At 45.1% G+C, this 25,482-nt stretch overlaps 1 protein-coding gene across 5 annotated transcripts in view; it reads right to left on the reverse strand.

Annotated features, from left to right (window-relative positions):
- KCNAB2 (potassium voltage-gated channel subfamily A regulatory beta subunit 2) overlaps positions 1-25,482 on the reverse strand; it is a 261,952-nt gene that overhangs the window by 92,721 nt on the left and 143,749 nt on the right. Inside the window, exon 1 of one of the 5 annotated variants that reach the window (XM_044282156.1) lies at positions 8,193-8,404. The exons of the other annotated variants lie outside the window; for them this stretch is intronic. Within the exon in view, the coding sequence (XP_044138091.1) occupies positions 8,193-8,404 (212 nt within the window). Of the gene's footprint in view, positions 1-8,192; positions 8,405-25,482 lie in introns of those variants that run through there. 5 annotated transcript variants of the gene reach the window in all.

The raw sequence follows: 25,482 nt of genomic DNA on the forward strand, positions 1-25,482 counted from the left end.
GGATAAAACTGATCAGTTCTTCTCCGGTATTGAGCCCCTAGGACAGAACTCAATACCGGAAAAGTTTAACGCTAGTGTGGAAGTACCAAAACAGAAAATAAAAATTTGGCTCGCTTCAGCTGAAGTATAATAGCTTTTATTCCAGCGAAGTAAAATCCGTAAACAGGTGTACATGAAACAATCTACGCGTTTCCGACCTCTAAGGTATGTGGGTCCTTCCTCATGACAAACAACACCGCAAATTGTGATAAACGCCAAGCACTGATTAGCCAAGAATGGATTGTCATCAGTTAGGATTTGTCCCAGAAGCAGACATCCAGCATGCCAGGGCGAATTGTAAGAGTCTTGAAAAGGAAGGGTCAACACTGGAAACATTGAGTCTTTGCATAAAGAAAAACTAAATGCTATGAATTGTTCTTCAGTATACCATAGAAACATCTAACAAAATTATGAGTGACTCTACCGGCAGAATTGTGAGTGCAGCTCTGGAGTATAATACAAAATGTAACTCCGGATCAGTACAGGATAAGTAATGTAATGTATATACACAGTGACTCCACCAGCAGAATAGTGAGTGCAGCTCTGGTGTATAATACAGGCTGTAATTAAGGTTCAGTACATGGTAAGTAATGTATGTACATAGGGCTGAAACGATTACTCGATTGAAACGAAGATTCGTTTGTGTCACGTGACCATGGAGCGGGAGTGAAGCGCTTGCTATTACACCCGCTCTGTGGTCTCGCGCTGGCTGGCAATACTCACCTTTCTAGCAGGGGGCCTCCAGACACTCCACAGCACATCCATGGTTCTGCGCTGCACGCCATGACCTGACACTCTGTGTGACATCAGACGCAGAGCAGCACGGAATTATGGAGTGTCGGCAGTGCCCCTGCTGGAAAGGTAAGTTGGTGCAATTAAGGACGGGCGCCCAGAGTGCACTCCGGTTGTCAGGAGGAGCAGGGGGGAGATGATTTCACGGGGGGGGGGGGGGCTGCTGGCACAAGGGGGGGGGGGGGAGAGCTGCTGGCACAAGGGGGGGGGAGAGCTGCTGGCACAAGGGGGGGGGAGAGCTGCTGGCACAAGGGGGGGGGAGAGCTGCTGGCAAGGGGGGGAGAGCTGCTGGCACAAGGACAAGGGGGGAGAGCTGCTGGCACAAGGACAAGGGGGGAGAGCTGCTGGCACAAGGACAAGGGGGGAGAGCTGCTGGCACAAGGACAAGGGGGGAGAGCTGCTGGCACAAGGACAAGGGGGGAGAGCTGCTGGCACAAGGACAAGGGGGGAGAGCTGCTGGCACAAGGACAAGGGGGGAGAGCTGCTGGCACAAGGACAAGGGGGGAGAGCTGCTGGCACAAGGACAAGGGGGGAGAGCTGCTGGCACAAGGACAAGGGGGGAGAGCTGCTGGCACAAGGACAAGGGGGGAGAGCTGCTGGCACAAGGACAAGGGGGGAGAGCTGCTGGCACAAGGACAAGGGGGGAGAGCTGCTGGCACAAGGACAAGGGGGGAGAGCTGCTGGCACAAGGACAAGGGGGGAGAGCTGCTGGCACAAGGACAAGGGGGGAGAGCTGCTGGCACAAGGACAAGGGGGGAGAGCTGCTGGCACAAGGGGGGGGGGAGAGCTGCTGGCACAAGGGGGGGGGAGAGCTGCTGGCACAAGGGGGGGGGGGGAGAGCTGCTGGCACAAGGGGGGGGGAGAGCTGCTGGCACAAGGGGGGGGAGAGCTGCTGGCACAAGGGGGGGGAGAGCTGCTGGCACTGGGGCGGGGGAGAGCTGAAGGCACTGGGGCGGGGGAGAGCTGAAGGCACTGGGGCGGGGGAGAGCTGAAGGCACTGGGGCGGGGGAGAGCTGAAGGCACTGGGGCGGGGGAGAGCTGAAGGCACTGGGGCGGGGGAGAGCTGAAGGCACTGGGGCGGGGGAGAGCTGAAGGCACTGGGGCGGGGGAGAGCTGAAGGCACTGGGGCGGGGGAGAGCTGAAGGCACTGGGGCGGGGGAGAGCTGAAGGCACTGGGGCGGGGGAGAGCTGAAGGCACTGGGGCGGGGGAGAGCTGAAGGCACTGGGGCGGGGGAGAGCTGAAGGCACTGGGGCGGGGGAGAGCTGAAGGCACTGGGGCGGGGGGAGAGCTGAAGGCACTGGGGCGGGGGAGAGCTGAAGGCACTGGGGCGGGGGAGAGCTGAAGGCACTGGGGCGGGGGAGAGCTGAAGGCACTGGGGCGGGGGAGAGCTGAAGGCACTGGGGCGGGGAGAGCTGAAGGCACTGGGGCGGGGGAGAGCTGAAGGCACTGGGGCGGGGGAGAGCTGAAGGCACTGGGGCGGGGGAGAGCTGAAGGCACTGGGGCGGGGGAGAGCTGATGGCACTGGGGCGGGGGAGAGCTGATGGCACTGGGGCGGGGGAGAGCTGAAGGCACTGGGGCGGGGGAGAGCTGAAGGCACTGGGCGGGGGGAGAGCTGAAGGCACTGGGGCGGGAGGAAGGGGGAGAGCTGAAGGCACTGGGGGAGTGGAGCTGAAGGCACTGGGGGAGTGGAGCTGATGGCACTGGGGGAACGGACCTGATGACACTGGGGGATAGTGGAGCCGATGGCACTGGGGAGAACTGAAGCACTTGGGCTGATCACACAGGGGGAGACGAAGAGTGTTGGGGACAGATGGCAGGGGGTCTGATGAGTTTTTATAAAGGAAAACAGTCTATTAATTCATTTTTTCTTATTAGAGTACTAGATTAATCGTAAAAATAATCAATAGAATACTCTATTTCTAAAATAATAGTTTACTGCAGCCCTATATGTACACAGTGAATCCACCAGCAGAATAAAGAGTGAAGCTTTGGGCTATAATACAGGACATAACTCCTAATCAGTACAGGATAAGTAATGTAATGTATATATATACACAGTGACTCCACCAACAGAGTAGTGAGTGCAGCTCTGAAGTTTAATATAGGATGTAACTCAGGATCAGTACAGGATAAGTAATGTAATGTATATACACTGTTACACCACCAGCCGAACAGTGAGTGCAGCTCTGGAGTAAAATACAGAATATAACTCAGGATCAGTACAGGATAAGTAATGTCATGTATTTACAAAATGGCTCAACATTTTATATAGATTTATATTCTGTATGTAAACTGTAAATAAATGCTAGTATTGCTGCGTACAATGTACATTATTATACAGCAATATAATTGCCATTTTCCAGACATCAGCTGTATGGACAACTGACTAGAAATTCACACGTAGTAGCAGCAGCGGGAGAGAGGAGTGAGTTTTGCCATAACAGATGCTCGCTGTTACGTCCATCACAGTATTAGACTGAATCATCAGATTACGCCATCCAATCCCCTTTTTCTTGCAAAGCTGCCAGAGGTTGAATGAGAGGCAAAGCTTGTTCCTTTGCTCTGACCATGTTGTGCAGAGAGTTTAATTATGTCTTTCAGGCATAAAACACGAGCAGATGTGATGGGGTCTTCTTAGTAGACTCAGACTTCTGCGCTAGAAATTGTACTGTGTTTCCAGTATGATTTAAAATCTGCTCTCACAACACTTATGGGGGTATTAAAGGGGCACACAAGGTGCTCTGGTTTTCTGAACCACAGCTGCAGAGAGGGCAAATACTAAAGAAGAACTCTGCAAAAAAATATTATTCTCTGACCTGACACAGCTGATGATCAGAAGGGAGGTTATAACTCAAAATACAGTCACTGGTAAGAAGATTACCTTCACTACAGATTACATCATGCACCTTTCTAATAGGTCAGAGAATACATTTTTGTGCAGAAGTGCCCCTTTAAAGGGTTACATGAGATTTCAAAAGCAATGGCTGCTTTCTTCCTGAAACAGCGCCACTCTTGTCCATGGACTATGTTTGGCATTGCAGCTCAGCCCTAAACAAGTGAATAAAGCTGCACTGCAATACCAGACACAGCCTGTGCACAGGTGTGGCACAGTTTCTGGAAAAAAGCAGACATCTTATACTAGGGTTACCCTAATAGTTTCATGCCATGCTGGAATTTGCCCTTTACAGAAACATGAAACTGCATGGTTGACGATTTTATTCCAAATTATAAAATCATTATATATTTTTTTAATAGGTACCTGTCACCAAGAAAATGCAGTGCAATCTGCAGGCATTATGTTATAGAGAAGAAGGAGCCGAGCAGATTGATATCTAGTTTTGTGGGAAAATGTTCAGGAAAGATGGTAATTTATTAATTTAAATGTCTACTTTTATCTTCAGGAGTCATGTGGGCAGTGCCATGCAGTGACTGACACCAAACTCTTTGTGACTAAGTATAGAGACTTAGCTGTCAATCAGTAAGTAGGACCGCCCACATGACTCCTAAGCATAAAAAGTTATAATGAATCTTTTCTTATTTACATATCAATCTGCTCAGCTCCTCCTGCTCTATAACATGCTACCTGCTGATCAGATGAGATTTTCATCCGGGCAGGTTTTATTTAAGAAGGGGGTATGGCTATGATTTTACTTATCAAGAAAAGTAAATGGAGTACATGTAATACAGACTAGATTTGCAGAGGATTCTCTCTCTCTCTCTCTCTCTCTCTCAAATACTATAAATTATTTTAAATAAATAAAAAATCCTACCATTTTCTTGGTATTAATGTATTAAATATTTAAAAGATAAAAATATCAACTAGTGCATTGTACAAATGACACAAGACGTAAGGCTGCTAGAGCACCCAAAAACGAATGTGGTGCATCAATTCCATTGTTTGAAGACCCCATGGCCGGGCCCAGAGGTCACTTCTGTATACAGGGAATAACGTGCAACTAAAGATGACCAAAAATATAGTTTCACTAGTAGGACCTAAATCTGCCCATAAAGTGCATAGATCATAGTTTTCTGTGACCCTCATCATGCAGTTAGCAACAGGACGGCCATCAGGGCAGTAATGGTGATACTGCAGTCAGGCGCCCGGAGCAGCTAGGGGCTCCAGCAGCCTCATTAGTATTCACTTCGGTGCACTGAATAATATAGTGGTTGTGTCACTTCAGCAAGTGGCATTTATTATGTAGAGAAAGTTATTTCAAGGCACTTGCTAATGCATTGTGATTGTCCATATTGCTTCCTTCGCTGCTGGATTCACATTATACACTGCTTGTTTCCATGGTTACGAGTCCGACCACCCTGAAATCCAGCAGTGATGGTCATGCTTGCATATTATAGGAAAAAGTGCTGGCATCTTTGGTGGCCGAGACCGCAGGAGGGCACATAGGCTGGTGCTTTTTCCTATAGTGCGCAAGCACGACCAACGCTGCTGGATTGCAGGGTGGTTGTAACCATGGAAACGAGCAGTGTATAACATGATGGGAAAATGAATCAAGCCAGCAAAGGAGGCAATATGGACAATCACAATACATTAGTATGTGACTTGTATTAACTTTGTCTACGTGATAAATGCTATATTCTGAAGTGATACAATCCCTTTAATCAAGTAGTTGGATATGAGTTTGGGGAACCGCCCTCTTCCAGCATATAGACTTGTACTAAAGAAATTATTGGCAGGCAGAAGACTTGCCATTACACTACAGACCTACCCTTTTAAAAATGCAGAATTTTTGTGCTTAAAAATCTATTTTCTTCATAGGCATAATATTAAATAAATAGTATATCACTGAAAATAATGTGTTCACTATATTGTACAGCTTATGATTACAGGATAGCAAATACTGTTTTGTGATATTTCATACTTAGTACAGAAAATTGTAATTTTTACCATAAAAGTAAAAGGCTGGAAAGTAAAAATTCTATTTTTCTGCCATAACTTTTAATATAAAGATTATTTTACAGGTCTTGGTGGGATCTGAACACCAAACCTTCTGCACAATAGATAGAAGCCTTACCCACTTTTCTACAGAATATTACAACACAGTATTTGGTATTCATGTAATTATAGTAACCTGTACAATATAGTGAACACATTATTTAGTGTGAGTGGTGAACAGCGTAAATAAAAATGGCGCAATTTTTCCCCCTTCATTTAATCCATAATAATACTTGATAGAATATGTGAGAAGGGCTGGAGGGGGAGAACACGGCTTGCCTGTGGGGCCCTGAAATTCCTGACGGCATTCCTAGTTATCTATGATCTATCAGGTATACCCACCGGCCGGCTACTGGCTCCACCACATATGGCGTTTGGTTGCCTAAATCTTGTTTATGGGTACTTTCACATTAGCGTTTTTCTTTTCCGGCGCTGAGTTCCGTCCTAGAGGCTCAAATCCGGAAAAGAACTGATCAGTTTTATCCTAATGCATTCTGAATGGAGAGTCAGTCCTTCAGGATGCATCAGGATGTCTTCTGTTCAGTCTTTTTGACTGATCAGGCTTTTCAGAAAAACGTAGCATGCAGTATTTTTACCTCCGGCCAAAAAGCCTGAACACTTTGACTGAACGCCTGATCAGGCTTTTTTCCCATTGACTTGCATTAACGCCGGATCCGGCCCCGTGTGTTCAGTCAAAACGGATCCGGCTTTTGCATGTTAAACCCGAAAAATTTGAAAAAAAAGTTAAAGTCCATAAATGGCGGATCCGTTTTTTCCAATGCATTTTTCCATTGTGATCGAAAGCCTGATCAGGATTCAAATGTAATCCGTTTTCACACGTTTTTCCGGATCCGGCAGGCAGTTCCGGTGTCGGAATTGAACGCCGGATTAAAACAACGCTAGTGTGAAAGTAGCCTTAGACCTGTTAACTTTTTGCCTGTTTGAACCTTTCCTGCCGTATTACAGTAGGGTTCATTAGTACAGCTTTGTAAGGTAGGTGCTCTAACAGGCGCCAGTGTAGGGGCAACCCTAGGGCTAGATCGATCTCTCCCAGCACCACCACACCTCAAACACCAGATTCCTGACTGTCATTATGAATTCTTGTGAATAATCATATCGTATGGATGAATCTGGACCAATGGGTTTGCTGCAACATTGTAAATGGTTTAATTATTGATTTCAGCTTATGGATTAAGAGTTATGTATTAGAGCATGTGCACATAAGAAGAATACACTGTAGATTTGCTGCCCATAAACCTGCAGTGGCAAGTCTGCAGCTTACAGTACCAATAAGGTATCCGTTTTTGCTGTCTGCAAATTGCGGATCCACAAAACACGGATACTAGCCGTGTGCATTCTGCATTTTGCGGAACGGAATGGCCAGCCCTATGATAGAGATCCCTATTCTTGTCCGCAGTTGCAGCCAAGAATAGGACATGTTATATTTCTTTTGTGGGGCCAAGTAACGGAAGCGGTGTGCTGTCCGCATCTTTTGTGGCCCAATTGAAATGAATGGGTCCGACACAAACACACAGTCTCATCCAAAAAAATGCAAGAAACTGACCTGTGTGGATTTTAGAATCGTAGCATGTCAATTCATGCTGCAGATTTCCACTGCCATTTTTTCCCATTTTAAGCAAAGGATAAAATCTGTTGCAAAAACCGCAACAATCTGATTTGCATAGCGTTTTATAGTACCTGCGAAGTGGATGAGATTTTAGGAAATGTCATTCACACTGCACAAAAAATCCACAAAGTTATTCTGTGCCACGCATAGGGTGAAATCTGCAGTAAAACCGCAGCAAAATCCACACTCGTGGATTATGCATCAGATCCGTTGCAGGTTTTACTGCAGAAATGCAGCAAAATCCACCACAGAATTTCCTCTGACAAACTTGGCTCTACTAGAGCTACTAAACACAGCCGTTCTAAAGATGACCAACGTATCAATGAAAGGATCAAGCAGAGTCTAAAGTACTAATCTTTGCCATCCATGTATACTGAATAGGTCGAGATCGGGAGCAGCCAACGCTCTACTCTCACGCGTTTCAAACACTCTCTGCAATGTAATATAGTTTATTTTATGTAAACAAGGGCTATTTAAAGAAATAACAAGATGTGTACAGTACAGCAGCATGACTGCAGGGCACGGCAAGCTCCAGAATACAAAATGTGGAACACACTTTGCACAAATATACTGGATGTAGCAGATGCAGCAGTGCCGAACCTACTCACTGTGGTATCATTAAGTGTTATTAGTGGTTTTAAGCCGTTAAACCTACTTCATTGTCATGTGCCATCAATCTAGCCTTCAAAGAGTTTAATGACAAATTCAGCTCTGCTACATCTGTACCACATAAAAATGAATTAATGAATTGACAGATGAAACAGACACAAATCATCCCATACCTATACTTCATTCCAGGCTGACGCAAGCTGGATTCACTAGGGGTTGGAGCATTTTGCACTGACAGATGTCCCAAGCTCCGAGCGACCATAGCCACAGTTCGGAATCTTGACCTGGCTCCAAGGCTCGGGCTACTAACATTTTGACGGTTCAGTCTATCGTCCGTGCTCCGACTTTTTAAACTGTGCTCCGAACAGGCAAACGAAACCTGCATGGTGTCTTCTCTTCCCGCAGGTCTCCAATATGCTTGCTATCTTTCAGACCGAGGTTACTCTGCGGTGGTCCCTCGCCGCCGTCTGGTCGGTGAATATGCAAAAAAAAAAGCCTAAAACATACGCGATCCTTTATTTTCTGTTTACCCTACCCGTGACAGGCGAGTGTAGGGTTAACCAAGAGGATACGGATATTATAAAGCATTATCTGATCTTTGGAAAAGCACGAAGCTCCTTTAATCTCCTTCAAAACCAATCTCTCCGGGAAACGTAAAAACTACACTTTCCCCGTCCCATATTTACATGGCTTTAAGAAATCGCACTAGTGAAATATAGAAGAGAAAAATAACTAAAAACAATAAAAACAGCTCCAGGAGGGAAAGAGCAAAAGCCACATTTCAAAATATTAACAAAATTTTTAAAAACTAAATTTTAGATTCCAAAAAAACAACGAAAATAAGCTGTAGCGATGGACTTCAGCTGATAGAAATCCTCCAGGGAAGCATGTAAGAGGCTCTGCGCTGGGGATACAAGGGTCTCATGAATGCTGCTGAGATCCTCGCCTTAGATGTTCCTTCTTCGACAGCCAAGTCGACCTCTGGAGTCCGGAGCTCACAGCTCCTCTAGTGATACTGGGAGCTTGACATGCCTCTAAGTCAATTAGGTCTCCAGTCAACTGTACTGAATGCCCCCATCAATTTATTATTAAGGAAAGGGGAATGCACGGTGTCTTCTCTAGAGGAGGATTAGTGCTTGGCAGCTAAACGCCCTATTTACCTGCTGTGTCGCTGAAATGTATACAGCTCGTGCAATTTCCCATGTGCCTGGAATAGGGGGCAGATACTGTACGTAGGTTAATCTGTATGAGATCTGCAGATATGACATCCTGGCAACGGTTAAAATTGTGTAACCCGACCTGCAGGCTGTTGCTGTATTTATATCGGCTTGGATCTCCGCCAGGATAATGTATTTTCTTTGAGTTGTTGACGCTGAAAGTGGCTCAAGTTATTAAACGTGTCATACTGTGCAGATCTTGGCCACGCCCACTCTGGAGACTACTTATAACATTATATTACACAAGCGGGAACGTCTGCAGGATAAATAGGGCTCCCGGGAAGAGGAATAGTCAAAGAGTTTACATTGCAAAATTGTAGCGTACATGTGCTTGTCCCCTTTACCCAAAATAAAGGGAAAGTGGAAGACCCTTTTAATAACTGCTCGAAATTAACACCAAATGACTACATGATTAGTAGTCAGACCCCACCCAATTCAGACTGCTTGGCCAATTGTTTCACCCAACAGCTATATAACGTACATGACCAACTGTGCAGGTATTGCCACCCTGACAGACATACACAAGGAAGGTATAGTGACAACGTGGCTATCTAAGGCTGACACCCCCTTTCAAATGCGCAATAAGGGTGCTGCCACACCTTGTGGCTTTGCTGCATTTTTGATGTGGCAAAAATAAATAAAAAATCTGCAAAAACCCACATAAAAAAATGCAAACATACTGTCCCTGCAGTCATGGTGCCTTTTCTACCAGCAAAGGGAAAAAAGCTAATAACACGCATGAACACCATAGCAAATCTTAGTATGGGCCCCCAGCACCTAGTTTCCCAGTGTACAGATGTCATCCCAGATCTCTGATGAATTTACGTTTTTTTTTATCAAGTGGAATTAATTTTAATAAAATACAAATTGTAATAAATAAAAAAAGTTGCCTTTGGACTTTTATGTCAGAAAAAGTGGAACAGGGGCTTCAAATATATGGTGTTTATACTGAACACCATATTTCTCAATGTATTTACACCAGAAAACTGGCAAAAATAAATTTGATAAATGTCCTGCTTTCCTTCTATTCAGAGCTAGCTGGCTCCTTGCAGCCACCACTAGGGGGAGCTCAGTGAATAGGAATTAATACAACTACTATTGAAGCTTCAATAGTCTCTTTGCAATAAACTCCCCCCTAGGGGCAGCTGTTTGAAACTGCAGTGTTTTCACATGGGGTAGAGAAGAGCAAGTTCCATGCAGATCCCAATCCCCCCTGGAACCATAGCAGTCAGGTGGTCTGCCTCTATTGCAGGTATGCCACTGCACACAGCGAAACTAACTGCATTAATTACAAAATAGAGTTAGATTAAAGGGGTTATCCAACCACAAAAATGCCTCCTCATACGCCCGGGCCCCTCACACAGGTTGTACTTGCCTCGCTCCCCGACACTCATGCCCGCCGCTGCAGCTCCCTGTCTCACGGATGAAAACATGGGACAGCCAATAGCAGGCTGTGACGGGAACAAGCCTTCCTAGCATCGCGGGTAATACTACGGAGACTCGTTACCGTTGCGGCCTGCTATTGGTTGAAGCCCCTACCCAGATGTTTTCATCCATGCGACTGGGAGATGCAGTGGCAGCAGTGCCAGTAAGCACAACCTCTGTGAGGGGCCCGGACGTATGGGGAGGCATTTTAGGGGTTGGATAACCCCTTTAAGGTAATTTAAGGGCTCATTCAGACGGCTGTATGCTGTCCACAAAAATACTGAATGTTATCCTTTTTTTTGCGGATCTGTAAAAAAAACGGATCCGCAAAAAAAACTATAGCATTCAGTATTTTTGCGGACCCATAGACTTTAATGGGGCCATGTCCTGATTTTCACGGACAAGTATAGGACATATTTCATTTGTTTTGCAAAACCGTGGAATAGAAAAGGGCCCCGTAGAAGTAGGTACTTTCACACTTGCGTTTTTGATTCCGGCAGGCAGTTTCGTTGCAAACTGTATGCAAACGGATGTAATTTTTTCTGACTGATCAGGCATTTTTCAGACTGATCAGGATCCTGATCAGTCTGAAAAATGCCTGATCAGTCAGAAAAATGCATTGCAATACCGAATCCGTTTTTCTGGTGTCATCAGGCAAAACGGATCAGTTTTTTCCCCTCATTTTTAAAGGTCTGCACATGCGCAGACCGTAAGGACGGATCCGGCATTTTGAATGCCGGATCCGGCACTTATACATTCCTATGGAAAAAAAATGCTGAATCCGGCATTCAGGCAATTCTTCAGTTTTTTTCGCAGGAGATAAAACCGTAGCATGCTGAACTGAAGACATCCTGATGCCTCCTGAACGGATTGCTCTCCATTCAGAATGCATGGGGATATGCCTGATCAGTTCTATTCCGGTATAGAGCCTCTGTGACGGAACTCTATGCCGGAAAAGAAAAACGCTAATGTGAAAGTAGCCTTAATGGGTCAGCATCTAATCCGCAAAAAAACGGATCCGCATTTTTGCGGATAGCATGCGGCCGTCTGAATGAGCCCTAAAAAGTCTGCTGGTTTTTTTTTCTGGAAGAAAAATGCCCCATAACCACAGGTGTGTGATACTGGGGAAAATTTTTTTTTTTTTAAAAACAACAAAAAATAAAAAATAAATAAAAAAAAACACATATGGATTTTAGATTTAGTTTTTAGCCAAAATCAAAGCGTAGCACAGCTACGATGCGCGGCAGCACCCTTAGGCCTCTTTCACACGGGCGTGAGTTTTTTTGCCCGGATAAGAGCCGGGTGCGTTGCGGGAAAATGCGCGATTTTTTCTGCGCAGGTGCAAAACATTGTCATGCGTTGCACTCGCGTGAGAAAAATCGCGCATGTTTGGTACCCAAACCCGAACTTCTTCATAGAAGTTCGGGCTTGGGATTGATGTTCTGAAGACTGTATTATTTTCCCTTATAACATGGTTATAAGGGAAAATAATAGCATTCTGAATACAGAATGCATAGTAAACCAGCGCTAGAGGGGTTAAAAAAAAATAAAAAATAATTTAACTCACCTTAGTCCACTTGCTCGCGAAGCCCGGCATCTCCTTGTGTCTCCGCTGCTGATGAACAGGACCTGGGGTGAGCTGCTCCATTAAATACAGGTTAAGGACCTTCGATGACGTCACTCCGGTCATCACATGGTACGTCACATGATCTTTTACCATGGTGATTTACCATGGTAAAAGACCATGTGATGACCGGAGTGACGTCATCGAAGGTCCTTAAGCTCTATTTAATGGAGCAGCTCACCCCAGGTCCTGTTCAACTTCAGCGCAGAGGAGACACAAGGAGATGCCGGCTTCGCAAGCAAGTGGACTAAGGTGAGTTAATTATTATTATTTTTTTTTAACCCCTCTAGCGCTGGTTTACTATGCATTCTGTATTCAGAATGCTATTATTTTCCCTTATAACCATGTTATAAGGGAAAATAATAATGATCGGGTCTCCATCCCGATGGTCTCCTAGCAACCATGCGTGCAAATCGCATGGCATCCGTACTTGCTTGCGGATGCCATCCGATTTTCACACACCCCATTCACTTCTATGGGGCTTGCGTCACGTCAAAATCGGAAAATATAGAGCATGCTGCGATTTCTACTGAACGCACAAGTGATGGGTTAAAAACATCGCTCATGTGCACAGCCCCATAGAAATGAATGGGTCAGGATTTAGTGCGGGTGCCATACGTTCGCCGCACGGATCGCACCCGCACGGAAAACTCGCCCGTGTGAAAGGGGCCTTAGAGCACATGGCCATCAGATCAGGGAGTTAACCATTTGGGATTGCTTCAGCTATGTAGACGTGAACTAGAGCAGAGTGACTCCCACTCTGGTGGATTCAGCCCATTTATATCCTACACAGCTGGTATGTAATAATCCATTAACCCTGCAGTTGGCATCCAGGGGAAATGTAGCACTGGTTGCATCTTCCCCTAGAGAAAACAGCTGATTGCCGGGAATTTCCGCAGTCAGACCAGCTGATCACCATGCACGCTTCAGTTTCAAAAAGGGTTTCTTTGAGGTAAATACTGGAGTATAAGAAATACTCTATGGATAAGAGTATCGCGCTTTCTGGAACAAAAAAGCATGCCTCTCCTATTTTTTTTCTAATCCTTGACAAACCTCTTTAAATGGTCACTGTACTTTCATACAACTTTGCATTAATCAATAATACATGTGAATCTAGGAAACTTCGTAATATATCTTATCTGAGAAAAATGCCTTGTTCTTCAGTTATTTAGCCGTAAGAAAGTAAAAAAATAAAAAATCACTAAGGGCTCATACACACGACGTTGGCCGGTGCCCGTATTGCGGCCCGCAAATATCGGGTCCACAAAACACGGGCACTGGCAGTTTGTGCACTGCATCACAGATGCAATCCGTTAGGTACGGTGCCGAACGGAGGCACGGAACCACATGGAAGCACTGTAGAGTGCTTCCGTGGGGTTTCTTTCCGTGCCTCCACACCACAAAAAAAATAGAACTACGTAATATCGGTTACCTCACAAAAACATTACTATGCAATGAACAGGGGATTGCACATGAGCATTACTGTAATATACATGCAATACAAATATGGTTAGTTTTTATTTGTGTACATTACATTTTCCTCCCTGGAAGTGCCCTCTGCTATTTCTCCTGTGGCTGAAATTTACGGTTTACCTTCTCCTGCGTTCCGTGGTGGACCGACATGTCCTGATCCCTTCCTCCGCTCAGTGCCAGCATAGTGATCTCATAGAAAAGCAGCCCAGTCACCTTTCATTCATTATTCTAGATTCATAGAAATATATAGCTAGTGCAATTATTAGTAGAATCACTGGGGCTGTCTGAGGGAGTATTTTCTGGCCGACCTGTTACATGTGCACTTGGCAGCTGAAGACATCTGTGTTGGTCCCACACTCCTATCAGCTTGGTGGGTGTCCTACCACTGATCACGAGAACAAGGGCCCCTGTATCCTGTGATGCTCCCCTGAAAAGGACATAGCGGCTGGTCGGAAATGTGTGCCGCCGAGTGCTATACTTGGCTATCTCTGGCCGATGCGTTTTTAGTGGACAGAGGAAAACCCCAACATCCCAGGAGAACAAAAAGATTGGGCATTGAAATTCAATGCTCTGAATCCCTTCTGTTGCCAGACATCATGTACTGGGGGAAAGGGAGGAGTGTTCTACACACATTAGATTGTTGGCCCATGTTTATGGGAGCCCTAAAGAGGACCCGTCAACACTCCCGATATGTCGGTTTTACTAAATTTTATTTTTCATGAAATAATTCTGGAACATGTTTTCATATAACTCTGAATTGTTCCATTCCTCGGTTACTATAATCATATTTAGGACCTAACCTGGGTAAGGTATTATAACAACTATATTAACTAATGCCAACCTAGGCAGTAAGACCTATCTTGACCCAGGTATAGTTTAGGCTACTTTCACACTAGCGTTCGATCGGATCCGTCCTGAACGGATCCGATCATAATAATGCAGACGGAGGCTCCGTTCAGAACGGATCCGTCTGCATTATATTGGCATATAAAAGCTAAGTGTGAAAATAGCCTCGGACGGATCCGTCCAGACTTTCAATGTAAAGTCAATGGGGGACGGATCCGCTTGAAGATTGAGCCATATTGTGGCATCTTCAAACGGATCCGTCCCCATTGACTTACATTGTAAGTCTGGACGGATCCGCACGCCTCCGCACGGCCAGGCGGACACCCGAACGCTGCAAGCAGCGTTCAGCTGTCTGCGCGGAGGCGAGCGGAGCGGAGGCTGAACGCCGCCAGACTCATGCAGTCTGAGCGGATCCGCATCCATTCAGACTGCATCAGGGCTGGACGGAAGCGTTCGGGTCCGCTCGTGAGCCCCTTCAAACGGAGCTCACGAGCGGACCGACGAACGCTAGTGTGAAAGTAGCCTTAAAACTTCACTTTTATTACTGAATGTACTAAAAACCTAAATATCAGTAGATAGGTGAGTGAATTGCTTATCTTTATTAATTATTCCTACAAACCAAAAAACCTAAAGTTAAAATTACAGTCCCCACTTCAGCAGGAATTGGAATAATAAACAACAATGAGAAGGGCACGGGAGAGTGCACTAACTCCCACCTTCTCACTAAAATTCCACAGTGTCGCCGTTTGTGGGGCTATTACTAGCTCTGTGCTGCTGCCCGTTTGGCAGTGTAAAGCAGAGGGGACCTAATGGCGTCACCCCACTGTCAAGGAAAAACAAGTTGCTCCCATACACACAGCAGGTCAGCTGGAAACTGAAAGGCTGGAAGCACCACAGACACTAGTAGGTGTGTAACATGGCTGATTACTTGATCACAGTACTGAATACTAGTCCGTGCGGACAACCACGGTTTATTCACTGCTCATTAAAACCACAACTGCTCCCCCGACATGTTTCGCCCGAATTCTGGCTTCTTCAGGGGAAATGGGCAGCAAAGTTACTACTACTAGAAATTTATTAAAGAAGAACTCCAACAACTATTTTAATTATTTGGCCCCTTAGAAAAGTAGATGTTGTGCGTTGCATTGAAGTTATCCACTTCCCTCCATGTGATTGACACTCTGACTCTCCAACTGACACAGCGTCTTATGTGTGGACAGGACGTCGGTGTCTCTATTCATCCCTAAGAGACTGACATCAAGGCTTTCATAGGAATGAATAGAGACACTGACTTCCTCTCCACACATAAGACGCTGTGTCGTTTGGGGAGTCAGCATCGGTCACATGACACAGCGGAGGACCAGAGGGAAGTAAATAACTCGAAAATACAGGCACCAGTAAGGCTACTTTCACGCTAGCATTTTTTTGCGGATCCGTCATGTATCTGCAAAAACGCTTCCGTTACAACAATACAACCGCATGCATCCATCACGAACGGATCCGGTTGTATTATGTCTTATATAGCCATGACTGATCTGTCATTAACACCAATGGATCTGTTTTCTATTGTATCAGAGAAAATGGATCCGTCCCCATTGACTTACATTGTGTGTCAGGACAGATCCGTCTTGCTCCGCACCACATCGCGGACAGAAAAATGCTGCTTGCACCGTTATTCTGTCCGCGATGGGAGCGCAACCAAACGGAACGGAATGCATTCTGGTGCATTCTGTTTCATTCAGTTCAGTTTTGTCCCCATTGACAATGAATGGGGGACAAAACGGAAGCGTTTTCATCAGCTATTGAGATCCTATGGCGGATCTCAATGGCGGAAAGGGAAAGCACACGTGTGAAATTAGCCTAAGATGATTACAATCACTTCTATTTACACTACCTTTCTAATGGGCCAGAGAATAACATTTGTCAGACTGCTTCTTCCTTACCAGGCCAACTTTTCAGTTTAGGCAATGAGCCTATCTAAGGCCTCATGCACACGACTGTGCAGTTTTTTTGCAGTCCGCAAACCGGGCATCCGCAAAAAGCGGAAGCAGCCCATGTGCCTGCCGCAATTTGCGGAACGGAACGGGCGCCCCATTGTAGATATGCCTATTCTTGTCCGCAAAACGGACAAGAATAGGACATGCTATATTTTTTTGGCGGGGCCTCGGAACGGAGCAACGGATGCGGACAGCACACAGAGTGCTGTCGGCATCTTTTGCGGCCCCACTGAAGTGAATGGGTCCGCATCTGAGCCGCAAAAACTGCGGCTCGGATGCGGAACATAACTACGGTCGTGTGCATGAGGCCTAACTGCAAATAACTAAATTTCAGAGCCAGCCTCCACGTATTTGATATTATTTTTCATAGGGCACTTTAGACCTTTCTTTGCCATTAGAAGACAGCTATATTTTTTTTCAATATATAAGGAAGAAAATGTATATTTTTCCATTCTTCTGAATTCTTTTCTGCTACAAATGATTTCAAGAGAAAACATTTCAAAATTTAAAAAAAAAATTAAGAAAAAATGAAAAAAATAACGTGTATGTTTGCATATTTTACACACACAAAGTCCGCTACACTATTGCTAAAACTAATAAACAGATTTTTTTTATTCTTTATGAACAAAAAAGGGGGGGATGTATGTGTGCGAAATTCATTTTTTATTTAATTTTATTTTACTTTTTTAACCTCTTAAGGACCGGGTTCATTTTCACCTCAAGCCATTTTTAGCAAATCTGACCAGTGTCACTTTATGTGGTGATAACTTTAAAACGCTTTGACTTATCCAGGCCATTCCGAGACATTTTTTTTGTCACATATTGTACTTCATGACACTGGTAAAATGGAGTAAAAAAAAAACATTTTTATTTATAAAAAAACAATACCAAATTTACCAAAATTTTTAAGTTTCAATTTCTGTACTTCTATAATAAATAGTAATACCTCCAAAAAAAGTTATTACTTTACATTCCCCATATGTCTACTTCATGTTTGGGACATTTTGGGAATGATATTTTAGTTTTTGGGGATGTTACAAGGCTTAGAAGTAAATCTTGAAATTTCTCAGAAATTTTCAAAAACCAACTTTTTAAGGACCAGCTCAGGTCTGAAGTCACTTTGTGAAGCTTACATGATAGAAACCACCCAAAAATGACCCCCATTCTAGAAACTACACCCCTCAAGGTATTCAAAACTGATTTTACCAACGTTGTTAACCCTTTAGGTGTTCCACAAGAATTAATGGTAAATAAAGATACAATTTCAAAATTTCACTTTTTTGGCAGATTTTCCATTTTAATATTTTTTTCTCCAGTTAAAATGCAAGGGTTAACAGCCAAACAAATCTCATTATTTATGGCCCTGATTCTGCAGTTTACAGAAACACCCCATATGTGGTTGTAAACTGCTGTACTGGCACAGGGCAGGGCGCAGAAGGAAAGGAATGCCATACGATTTTTGGAAGGCAGATTTTGCTACAGTTTTTTTGACACCATGTCCCATTTGAAGCCCCCCTGATGCACCCCTAGAGTAGAAACTGCATACAAGTGACCCCATCTAAGAAACTACACCCCTCAAGGTATTCAAAACTGATTTTACAAATGTCGTTAACCCTTTAGATGTTCCACAAGAGTTATTGCCAATTAGAGATGAAATTTTTGAATTTACATTTTTTGCCACATTTTCCATTTTAATCAATTTTTTCCAGTAAGGGTACTTTCACACTTGCGGCAGGACGGATCCGACAGGCTGTTCACCCTGTCGGATGCGTCCTGCGGCTATTTCGCCGTGCCGCCGCTCCGTCCCCATTGACTATAATGGGGTCGGGGGCGGAGCTCCGGCGCAGCACGGCGGTGCACGGAGAAAGGGCGCCGGACTAAAATTACTGCATGTCAGGCTTTTTAGTCCGGCGGCTTTCTCCGTGCACCGCCGTGCTGCGTCGGAGCTCCGCCCCCGTCCCCATTATAGTCAATGGGGACGGAGCGGCGGTCCGGCGGCACGGCGAAATAGCCGCAGGACGGATCCGACATGGTGAACAGCCTGTCGGATGCGTCCTGCCGCAAGTGTGAAACTAGCCTAAGGGCTCTTTCACACCTGCGTTCTTTTCTTCCGGCATAGAGTTCCGTCGTCATCATTATCCTAATGCATTCTGAATGGAGAGAAATCCGTTCAGGATGCATCAGGATGTCTTCAGTTCCGGACCGGAACGTTTTTTGGCCGGAGAAAATACCGCAGCATGCTGCGCTTTTTGCTCCGGCCAAAAATCCTGAAGACTTGCCGCAAGGCCGGATCCGGAATTAATGCCCATTGAAAGGCATTGATCCGGATCCGGCCTTAAGCTAAACGTCGTTTCGGCGCATTGCTGGATCCGACGTTTAGCTTTTTCTGAATGGTTACCATGGCTGCCGGGACGCTAAAGTCCTGGCAGTCATGGTAAAGTGTAGTGGGGAGCAGGGGAGCAGCATACTTACAGTCCGTGCGGCTCCCGGGGCGCTCCAGAGTGACGTCAGGGCGCCCCAAGCGCATGGATCACGTGATCGCATGGGGCACTCTGACGTCATTCTGGAGCGCCCCGGGAGCCGCACGGACTGTAAGTATACCGCTCCCCACTAGTACTATGGCAACCAGGACTTTAATAGCGTCCTGGCTGCCATAGTAACACAAAGCATTTTGAAGACGGATCCGTCTTCAAATGCTTTCAGTTCACTTGCGTTTTTCCGGATCCGGCGTGTAATTCCGGCAAGTGGAGTACATGCCGGATCCGGACAACGCAAGTGTGAAAGAGGCCTAACAAAGCAAGGGTTAACAGCCAAACAAAACTCAATATTTATGGCCCTGATTCTGTAGTTTACAGAAACACCCCACATGTGGCCGTACACTGCTGAACGGGCACACGGCAGGGCGCAGAAGGAAAGGAATGCCATACGGTTTTTGGAAGGCAGATTTTGCTAGACTGTTTTTTTTTACACCATGTCCCATTTGATGCATGTCCCATGTCCCTGATGCACCCCTAGAATAGAAACTCCAAAAAAGTTACCCCATTTTAGAAACTATGGAATAGGGTGGAAGTTTTATTGGTACTAGTTTAGGGTACATATGATTTTTGGTAGCTCTATATTACACTTTTTGTGAGGCAAGGTAACAAAAAATAGCTTTTTTGGAACCGTTTTTTTTGTTTGTTATTTACAACATTCATCTGACAGGATAGATCATGTGGTATTTTTATAGAACAGGTTGTCACAGATGCGGCGATAGTTTTACACAATGATTTCATTTTTACAGAAGCCTATACAGGCAATGAAAACCTATCTTGGCCCGGGTCAAATTAATACTTCACTTTTATTAGATACATTGTTAAAAAGTGTCACTATTCATTGTGAATCACATTTGAAGAAAGCACACAGACAAAAACACACAAAATAACTACTGTGGTGTTAAAAACACAGTTGTGGCCCACCGCAAAAGAATACTGTATGTCATCACATAGAGGCGATATATTGGGTCGCTAACTCTAAAGTTGAGGACAGCAGTATCAATTCTGTATATCCACAAGGAATGATATTGATTTGGGATACTAGTGAATTATTTGTCCAATCCACTACTTTGCCAGCATGCAGGGCTCTTGACAAAAACGCCCTGGACTAAAAGGTGGATGGACCTAATAGTGCCAAAGAAATAGCTGTGACCAAGACACACTCGCTATTTGTCCATTAGCAAGATATGTGACCGCATGTTAGCGTGTTCATGACAACACCAATTGTTTAGTACCAATAGGCAACAAAACAACGATTTGTGACACACCAGATGTATCGGGGGATTTATTGCATCCACCCACTATACAACTAGGCCTGTTCTAAACAAACCAAAAGACTGCTTGGTGTCAATTGGGTGTATTCTAACGTCCCAAAAACCCTGCTACCAACGAATCTAGTTAGCAGCACAAAAGGTGGCAATTGACTGATACTACCCTCTGTTGAGGAGGATTTATTGCATCTACCTTCAACAGACTTGGGACATTATCATGGTGCAGTTTCACACTAACCAGAGGCGATCGCTATACTAATGTGGCATAAAGATATTGACATTGGCCTGACCAGATAATGTCAGTGCAATCAGACTGATGTGTGCTGTATTTGACTAGAAACCACCGCCAATTAGTACTGTTGGTACAAATCAGATGGTATACACAGAGCTGGCAAGACTGCTGTCCTCATACAGATGTCACCAGTCATTTACGTGAGACGGGTCACTACTGATGATTATCAAGTGAGGGCCACATAACTGCTAGTTAAAACCTAGAACTGCCCCCCGACATGTTTCGCCAGTCTCGCTGGCTTCCTCAGGGGTAACGGGCAGCAATGAATAAACTCGGCACCGGAAGCCTAAATGATGTCCCTTGTGATTGACAGGATCGACTAGCCTATCAATGGTATATGCAAAAGTGTACCAGTGCCAATCGCTGTGAGAGGATCAGATAACCTCCCACAGCCCGGCAAACGGTTCCGCCCCCTCCCCACGTCATAGTCTACCTTATAGAAATGCCCCGTCCTTCCTGTCTGCGGCCAGAAAACTCGCGCAGGCGCAGTACCGCCTGCAGGATCATCAACGTCCTGAGGGCAACAGCGCTCAGGTCACATCACTGGGCTCGGCGCATGCCCAGTGAGACTTTTGAGGCTGTTGCCCTCAGGAGGTTGATGATCGCGCAGGTCGCAGGCGGTATGGCGCCTGCGCGAGTTTTCTGGCCGCAGACAGGAAGGACGGGGCATTTCTATAAGGTAGACTGACGCGGGGAGGGGGCAAAACAGTTTGCCGGGCTGTGGGGGGTTATTTGATGATCAGGAGGTGTTCTTGGGCACTGCAGGGGGGCGGCACTGGGCACCGGAGAGTGAAAAAAACGCCCCTCTGGGCACCTTGGACTCTAATTAGCATAACATAAAAATCGCTTTTATATCAAAACTACAAAACGAAATTAAGTAAAAAGAAGACTGCTGGAAATAAGGTACTTTAGTCAACAGATTCCCTTTAATTTTTTTGGTAAAACTTTAAATTTTATTAACTTTTTTTTTCACTTTATTTTTTGTCCCACTATGGGACAGGGTCTGATCCTTGTTTCAATACAGCGCAATACATCTGTATTGTGCTGTATTGAACTGTTAGTGTCTTACACTGTAAGACACTAACAGTTGCCTAGGAGACCTGGGCCTCTTAGGCTTCCGTAGATAACAGGCCCCAAGCCTCGGAATAACTTGGGGCTGCCATGGGACCGATTCATCAGGTGAGGGAGCGCAAACCTCCCATATGCCGCGGTCAACGCTGAACGCGGCATATGAGGGGTTAATCCACCGGCATCGGTGTTATCGCCAATGCTGGTGGATGCAGCAGGGATCCGGCGGTCCGTAACCGCCGGATCTCTGCTGCTGACCTGGGGGACCACACACAGGGGGAGGAACGACTGCAGGACGAGAGTGCTCGTCCTCGAGCGCTAAGTGCCGGTGTTTGAGGACGAGCATTCTCGTCCTGGGTCGTTAACGTGTTAAATGAAAAAAAAAAGGGCATTAAGTCCTTCCACAGTCAGGGCAGGAAGGGGTTAATTCGCAGACTGCAGGCTCACAGTTAATTTTACAGCCAGCAGGGGGCACCACACATCATGAAGAACGTTCCCCTGTCGGCTTTTTTTTACTTTACAGTGAGGTGGATCACTGTACATAACCATGCCATGCAGGGAGACCACTTTTCCTGGTCTCCAGGATCTCTTACTGTGATCGCAGCAGTCTAATGACAGTGTGTTCACATCGGTCTGCAGCACCCCGGGGAGCGTGCAGATCGCAATGTAACCCGACGTTTTTATATGTTACGGTTAAGAGCTTACCGTTACAACATATATATATGCAGAGGTAAGCAAAAGGTTAAAGGGGTCGTCCCACTAAAAATATTCTACAGTTTTTAAACCAGCACCTGCATCTGAATACTTTTGTAATTGCATGTAAATAGCCACTAAGTTATTCAATAAAATGTATCTGTATAGCGCCACCTGCTGTTTGTTTGTTTTTTTCTTATTTCTTTGACCTGCTCACTGAGAAGGCCGCACATGCTCAGTTTCATCCTTCAACTGCTTCCTGAGCTGTGATAGGGAGAGCCGAGACACGCCCCCTGAGCTGTGATAGGGAGAGCTGAGACACGCCCCCTGAGCTGTGATAGGGAGAGCTGAGACACGCCCCCTGAGCTCCAGCAGAAAAGAAACTCCCCTTGAGCTGTCAGCTTGATATAAATGTAGCAGAGAAATGAATGGGGAGATCTCTGGATCCATGTGAGGTACAGGGCTGGATCTAGCTTTGTTAGAAAGAGATTTTCTTGTACTATGTGATCTCAGATTATCATTTTTTACATTATTCATGGGATAATAAATAATTTATCTGCACCTTGGTGTTACCAGTTTGGGGGGAGGGGTGTCTCTGCATTGCATAGTCTCACACTGGCAGTATTGACTGGACAGTGTCAGACTGTGCAAGGACATACCTTTTAACTGGTAACGTAACAGTGCACCCAGTTGGACTTTTATTGCAGACTGATAGAAATTAATTCATAAACTTCTAGTCGGAATAATAGAGGAATGGCGAAATGTAAGAGTAATATGAAGGGTGCTCTAGAATGACATGGAGAATAAAATTCTTCAAAAAAACTGACATTTCAGCAGTGGTTACAGGCCCACTTTAAAAGGGTTATCCAACACCTGAAATGCCCCCATATGCCTGGGCCCCTCACACACAATGTATTTACCTCGCTCCCCAGCATCCGGTGTCTGGGTGGGGGTTAGCAAATAGCAGACGGTGACAGGAACGAGCCACCTTAGCATTGCGGGTGACGCTAGGGAGGCTCGTTCCCATCGCGGCTGCTATCGGTTGCCCCCTAGACACCAGATGTTTTCATCCGCCCGACGGGCAGATGCAGTGGCGGCCGTGCGGGCATCAGGAGCGATGTGGGTGCCGGGTAGCGGTTTAAGTACATTGTGTGTAAGGGGCCAGGGCATATGGGGGGACATTTCAGGGGTTGGATAACCCCTTTAAGTGTAGACTGACTAAATTTTTGTCAGGATTATTAAATCTGGAAATTACGAATGCCTGTACTGCTGAAGAATCATTGGCACCATGGTCTGCGTAACAGCAGACTATCTCATCTCACCCACCATCATCCAATATATACAGCAAGGTATAATAATGGAAAGGAAATGTATTATTCATGGCAGAGAATGAACAAGATTAACCCAAGAATATTCATGGAACCAGCGCTGAATGCTACAAATATTTTGTTTTCTTTTAGGCTGTCACAGAAGGTCAGTGGTGGCAGAGATAATTGCCCCATCTGCCATTTGTAGCTGCTGGTAAAGATACCACCTGCTGCTGTGTAACCCTGCTGCACGAGCGATCCAAAACATACCGATACTAAGAGCATATAAATGGGTGAAAAATGAAAAAGATAAAACAAATAGACAAAATATAGCAGCATTGGGAATCTCTCTCATATCTATCAATCCATCAAGAGAAAACCACTAATAAACACGCATGGAGAATGAATGGCTAGATAGCTATGGGACAGAGCAGAAGACAATTAAGAAGATGAGATAGACATTAGAGATAAAAAAAATTACCATTGTGGGAGCTGTAAATATATTTTATAAATAAAAATATAAATAAATGGAAAAAAGTTAATCAGAACAGGCATCTATCATGAGGTGTTTTAGCAAATACAAGTACTTCCTAAGACACACCTCATGATACGAGACTGGTCCTCTATATAAGAAAAAAAGGCCAAGGGTGTGGTTGTTCCTCACAAGGAATCTTTAGTCTTCTGCTTCTGGCCTTAGGAAATTCCATATTATTTTGTGCCTCTACGCTGGAAATCCGTGCTGGATTATCAGGCTGTCAGCAACTGGGTATCGAATTAGCTAGATTTCTCTGTTCTTCATACATGTGCAATGTTCCTACCCTATAAAGGGTTACACTTGGAAGGGATCATCTCAGTCATAATCTGACTTAATCGCCCGGGTTTCCTCGAGTCCGCCACTGTGAGAATGGTTTTAAGTTCATGCTTTCTGGTCATTGTAACGAGAGACGTTCTACACGCTAGAAGTCATAACTATGTAGGAAATCAGCCTCCTCCACCATATTAATAAAAAAATCTTCATTATATCAGACTATGGGAAAGCTGGGTAACATTGGGCTTTTTTCCCAACTAAGGGTTTGCCAACCAAGTCTTCCCAGACGGCTAAAACACACGGACCAGTCTCCGTACAGCATTAAAATGTATGGCCTCCGATGAGGCAAAGTCAGTTATTCACCGAATAATAACTTCGTTATTTGATTTTTAAAATGGAAAACCACTTAAAAACTTGGATCCGAACTTGGCTTCGGCCCCGACTGAAGCAGAGTTCAGATGCAGTTTAAAAGTGGTTTTCCATTTAAAAAATCTAATACCAAAGTTATTGGGAATAACTGACTTCGCCTTACCGGAGGCCACACATTTTAATGCTGTATGGAGACTGATCTGGGCCTAAGTTTTGAGCGAAGCGGCTTCGGATCTAGTATACAACGCTCGCTTTGCTCATCGGTAGTCTAGACCAGGGGTGCACAACCTGTGGCCCTCAACGTCTAGGCCTTGTGGTTGCTCACATGTATCTTTTAGGTATTCTCCGATTAGATGGGAGTCATAGAAGTGTAACCAGACATTTATGGTAGATCCTGTATGTACAATATGTCTAGCCCTTTAGTTTTATTTTCGGCCCTTAGGATTGGTTCAGTTTGACAATGTGGCCCCCAACCAGAAAAGGTTGTGCACCCCTAGACAGATTTGTCATTCAGAAGAATAAAAAAATCTGTGTGACCA

Source organism: Bufo gargarizans, chromosome 2 (genome assembly GCF_014858855.1).
Source record: "Bufo gargarizans isolate SCDJY-AF-19 chromosome 2, ASM1485885v1, whole genome shotgun sequence".
NCBI classification, from domain to species: Eukaryota; Metazoa; Chordata; class Amphibia; order Anura; family Bufonidae; genus Bufo; species Bufo gargarizans.